This window comes from Protobothrops mucrosquamatus, unplaced genomic scaffold, assembly GCF_001527695.2.
Source record: "Protobothrops mucrosquamatus isolate PMUCROS unplaced genomic scaffold, P.Mucros_1.0 scaffold3146, whole genome shotgun sequence".
Taxonomy (NCBI): Eukaryota; Metazoa; Chordata; class Lepidosauria; order Squamata; family Viperidae; genus Protobothrops; species Protobothrops mucrosquamatus.
The window spans coordinates 28,636-33,998 of NW_015389146.1; the positions used below are offsets into that span (position 1 = coordinate 28,636).

General features: G+C 60.5%; 1 protein-coding gene across 1 annotated transcript; it reads right to left on the reverse strand.

The window, feature by feature from the left end:
- Positions 1-2,846: 2,846 nt before the first annotated feature.
- Positions 2,847-4,970, reverse strand: CD248 (CD248 molecule). Its single transcript, XM_029286223.1, has 3 exons — positions 4,192-4,970; positions 3,174-4,140; positions 2,847-3,068 (listed from the first exon to the last, which is right to left on the reverse strand). The coding sequence occupies exons 1-3, from the start codon at positions 4,968-4,970 to the stop codon at positions 2,847-2,849; spliced, it is 1,968 nt and encodes a 655-aa protein (XP_029142056.1).
- Positions 4,971-5,363: the final 393 nt, after the last annotated feature.

The window sequence follows — 5,363 nt, forward strand, 5'->3', positions numbered from 1 at the left end:
GCTGATTTTGAAAGGGAGGTAACCCTATAAACAAAAATGAGAAGCAAACCACCAAAACAAAGCAGAACGACAATTTAAAGGTCCTTATTTACTGTCTTCCCAACCAGAGGAAAAAAAAAGATTTTGAAGATAGTAGGTATGTCAGCAGCTGGAAAGTTCTGGAAACAACCAGCATCTTCTAATTATCTTAAAATTAAAGGCTTGGCGGAGAGACACACACCATTTTCGCTGTGCTTTTCCAATCCCTTCTGGGCCTGTATTCCTTTACCGCTCAGACCGCAAACTTTACACGCTATCTTTCTGTATCTCTCCCTTCCTGTCCCTTTCAAGCTCTTTTTCCATTAACCTGTTATTAGTTTTCCTGCTTTTACAGTACAAAGAACCCTTTGCAATGCAATCCTTGGCTGCATTAACAGAGGGATAGAATCAAGAACACGTGAAGTATTAATACCACTTTACAAGGCCTTGTTAAGGCCACACTTGGAATCCTGCATCCAGTTTTGGTCACCAATATTATAAAAATGATGTTGAGACTCTAGAAAGAGTGCAGAGAAGAGCAACAAAGATGATTATGGGACTGGAGGCTAAAACATATACGGAACGGTTGCAGGAATTGGATATGTCTAGTTTAATGAAGAGAAGGACGAGGGGGGACAGGATAGCAGTCTTCCAATATCTGAGGGGCTGCCCCAAAGAAGAGGGAGTCAAGCTATTCTCCAAAGCGCCTGAAGGCAGGACAAGAAGCAACGGATGGAAACTCATCAAGGAGAGAAGCAACCTAGAACTAAGGAGAAACTTCCTGACAGTTAGAACAATTAACCAGTGGAACTACCTGCCTCCAGAAGCGGTGAATGCTCCGACACGGGGAGTTTTTAAGAAGAGACTGGACAGCCATTTGTCTGAAATGGTGTAGGGTTTCCTGCCTAAGCAGGGAGCTGGACTAGAAGACCTCCAAGGTCCCTTCCATCTATTCTATTCTATTCTATTCTATTCTATTCTATTATTATTTTTCCAAAACACCAGAAGGCAGGACAAGAAACAATAGATGGAAACTAATCAAGGAGAAAAGCAACTTGGAATTAAGGAGAAAGTTTCTGACAGAACAATTAACCAGTGGAACAACTTGCTCCATCACTGGAGGTTTTTATGAAGAGATTGGACAACCATTTTGTCTGGAATGGCATAGGCACCATAAGGTCTCCTGCCTGAGCAGGGGGTTGGACTAGAAGACCTCCAAAGTCCCTTCCAACTCTGATGGTGTTCTACGTTCTACTTGTTCTATGTTCTCTGCAAGCAACAGGTTTTCCTAAACTTTTAACTGCACCCTTCAGGCTGCTTTTAGCGTTCCCGTCTAGGTGGCTAGTCCTCATGACTCTCAGATAGAACCGCTTTTTTTTGTCTTTCCCAACCCTGCGGGTGGGAATTGAAGCGACTTTGTCTTCTTAATCCAATTGGCACTTCCTTCTTTAAATGGGAGGGGGGAGGTCGTAAATGGGGGGGAGGTCTGAGAATGGTGGGAGGCACCATTTAATCTTTTCAAGCTAAAAAAAGGCAGTGGTTAAAATTCACTGAATTGTATTCCTTGCCCCTTTTACACCCCCCCCCTCTTTCTCACCCAACAAAGGCACACACATTTTGTATTTCTTCCCCCATTTTTTTTTCTTCTTCTTCTTCTTCTTTTTCTATTTTTTTACTTCCAGCCCGTTAGAAAATCCAGTCCTTTTATTTGACACGCAAAACACACGCACACAATATTCGGGGTTTTTGGGGGTCGGTTTTTTTTTTTTTTTTTTTTTGCTTCGTCCAGGAAATCTTCCGCCCCGCCAAGAAGACCCCATGAGCGGTCAAAGTCAATGACCCTCACCCCCACACCACAGATCCAGAGGGGTTCCTTCTCCCCCCCTCCCCATTTTGCAACGGGGGCCTTTTGCGCGGCCCCACCCACCCCCGGACCGCGCCAGGCTTGTCATTCCCAGATGCCTGGTCCCTAGAGGACCCCACCCTCTATTTCCTCCACAAACTGAAGTGGGGGGGGCGTGAAAAGCCTTCCAGCTTTAGCCCTCCCACCCCCCCACCCCGTTTCGGAAGGTTCCCCCTTCGGCAGCCGACGAAACTCCCATCAACCGAAGTGTGTTTACGGGGTTGGTGTCCCACCAGAGTTTGTTTTTTTTTAAAAAAAAGTTTTTAACAAGCCCCCTCCCCCCCCGCCAAGTTCGGAGTGGGAGAAGTCACCCTGAGCTGTGCGGATCCGTGGTCTGACTCCAGATGAAAAAGAGCTGGCGGGGGAAGGAGGAAGGGAGGGGGGGGGAGTCCGGTTTCTTCTTCCGAAGCCATGAGGACTAGAAACTTAAGTCTCCTGGTTGGGCGCTGGGCAGACGAAGTCGTCTCAGGTTTTCAACTCCTGCCCCCCCCCCCCCACACACACACTGTCTAAGAAAGTCGCTGCCCGCTTTGGATGAAGCCCCTCCAGGCTTCCAGCAGCCCCGGGTCTCAAGGCAGGGGGGTGCCAAGTTGCAATGGGCGGGGGGGGGCTTCTACGCCCCCCACCCCACCCGTGCCAAAAAGAAAAAAAAAAGGTCTTTTTATTCCAGCAACCGAGTTTTTTGGGTTTTTTTGCCTCGCTCCGACGCCAATCACGAGTCTGGGAGAAGGGGGGGGGACCCCAGCCTTGGGCGCCCCTCCAGCTGGGTCTCTGCCTCCTGGCAGGCTGGAGCCCAAAGGGAGGGGACCCTCTGTGGCTTTGGCCCCGCTGGTGAGCAGGGGGGGTGTCTTTCCTGTCCTGTGCCCACCCGGCCAGGGAGCAGGGCCCTCGCCCCCTCCCCTCCCCCCGGTGCTGGCCCCGTGCTTCAGACACTGGTCCGGCAAGTGGCCGGTTGGCAAGGCCGGGACGAGGCGGGCGGGGCCGTTTTTTCGGACGTGCTGATCACCCAGCGGTAACACTGAGTCACGCTCCGGCTTTTGGCCCGAGCTCCGCAACGGGTACAGTAGACGATGCCCAGGGCCAGCATGACCACCAGAAAGACGGAGATGGGCACCAGCAAGGCCACCAGGAGCCAACGGTCATCCCTCTTCGGCCGCCCTTGCCCCTCCTCCTCCTCCTCTTCCTCGGAGGCCGAGCCGGGGGTGGCCAGGGTGGGCAGGGGCGCCCTGACTCCCTCAACCACCGGGTCCACCTTCTCCTCCGAGGGGACGGACGCCCCGGGGGGTGACGGCGGCGACGGCGGCGGGGTCGTCCGAGGCTCCGCGGGCTCCCCCGTGACCCCCACAGGCAGGGACCCAACGACGGAGCTGCTCAGGAGAGGAGGAAGCTGGGAAGCGGCGGGGGTGGGATGGAGGACCTCGGGGTGCCCCGGCGAGGAGAAACCGTGCTCCAAGGGAGAAGAATCCCAGGCGCTGTCCAACTCGGGGGCCGGCGTGGCCGGCCGCGGAGGGGGAGGGAAGACCAGCCGGTCGGGCAGCGACAAGAAGGATGCGGCCGAATCCGACGCCGCCGACGACGAGCCGGTCTCCCCGTCGCGGAAGAGCGAGAAGCGGACCGGCGGGGCGCTGTGGTCGTCCGCCTGGCGGGTGGTGAAGCGCACGTGGAAAGGGTCGGCCCAGACCTCGGGCGGGGTGGCGTCGGGGCCGTCGGCCAGCCCGTCCAGCGGGCTGCAGCTGATGCCGTCGGCTTCCAGGTCGAAGCCCTCGGTGCAATAGCACTCGAAGCCGCCCACGTAGTTCACGCACATCTGCTGGCACACGCCGGGGATCTGGCACTCGTCGGTGTCCACGCACTGGCCGGGCTCGTCCTCGGCGGGGCTGAAGCCCAGGTGGCAGCGGCAGAGGTAGGAGCCCTCGGTGTTCTCGCACTGGTGCTCGCACGGCGCCTCCAGGCACTCGTCTAAGTCCTCGCACTGGTGGCCGTCGGAAGCCAGCTCGTAGCCGGCCGGGCAGCGGCAGCGGTAGCCGTCTCCGCTCTCCTCCTCCTCCTCCTCCTCGGCCACGCAGTCGAACTGGCAGGGCCGGTGGCGGCAGGGGTCGCGGGCCGCGCAGGAGTGGCCGTCGGGGAGCAGCGCGTAGCCGGCGTGGCACTCGCAGGCGTAGCCCGAGCCCTCGTCCAGGCACAGCTGCTGGCAGCCGCCGTTGTCGCCCTCGCACCAGCTGGCCGCGGACACCGACGTGGCGGCCCCCGCCGAGGACGACGACGACGACGCGGCCCCCGACGGCCCCGGGCCTCGCTCCCGACACAGCGGCCCGCTCTTGGACCAGCCCAGGCGCCCGTCCTCCTTCTGCAGGCACAGCAGGGACAGGGAGGCGCCGCCGGGGCAGCCCACCGACGCCACCGTCCCGAAAGGCACGAAGCGCGGCGGGGCCCCGACGGCAGCCAGGGCGGGCAGCGGCCCGAAGGGCGCGGCGTAGCTGAGGGTGGCCGCTTCGGCCTCCTCCAAGCCGGCGCACATGCCTCGGAAGGCGAAGCGGCAGAGGTAGCCGTCGACCGGGCCGGCGCAGGAGCCCTCCAACCACTGGAAATCGCGGTCGTCCAAAGCCACGCAGCGCGGCGCGGCGCAGCCGGCTCCGGGGGCTCCGGGGCTCCCGACGGCCGGGCCGGCCCGCGCCCAGTTGCTGTAGGCCGTCTCCTGCTCGCCGGTGACCCAGCTGAAGCCTCGCAAGGGCCGCTGCGGGAAGCACTGGCGCGGCTGGCGCTGCAGCCCGATCCAGAAGAGACGGGGCGGGCCGGGCTGGCGGCTGCCGGCCAGCAGCTGGCTGACCTGGGCCGCCTCTTCGGCTCGCTTGAGCGTGGCCAGGTTGCCCCCCAGCTCCCGGCAGGCGCGCCAGGCGTCGAGGAAGCTGCGCGCCTGGCTGTAGAGCGCGTAGCAGCCGTCGGGGTCGCAGCTGGCTTCGGGATCCGGCCGGACGGGCAGCGGCAGCTGGAACAGCTGGAGCAGCGGCAGCAGCCCCACCGGGCCGAGCGGCAGCCGCGGGGCCAGCATGATTGTGCTGCGCGGTGGGCCTCCGGCGCTCTGACAAACCCGACGCGGCGGGCGCCCCCCCCCCCAGCCACCCACCCATTCCCGGCCTCCTTCTCCCTCCCCGTCCGGGGAGGAGGCGCTGGGCTTGCCCGATCCCCGCCTCCGGACCTTGTAGGGCGCGGATTTGAACTCCTGCCACGCGGGGAGGAAGGGATGGAGGGGAGGGATGGAGGGAAGGAGGGGAAGGGGGGGGCAGCCAGCCGGCGCTGGAGAAAAGGGGAAGGGAAAGGGAAGAAGCAGGCTAAGAGGAGAGGGTCCGCCCGCCGCCCCCTCCCCAACTTGCGGGGCCCCGCTGGGCGAGGGGAAGCGGCTCCGCCGGGCCTTGTCTGATCTAACCGCTCGACCGCACTGTCG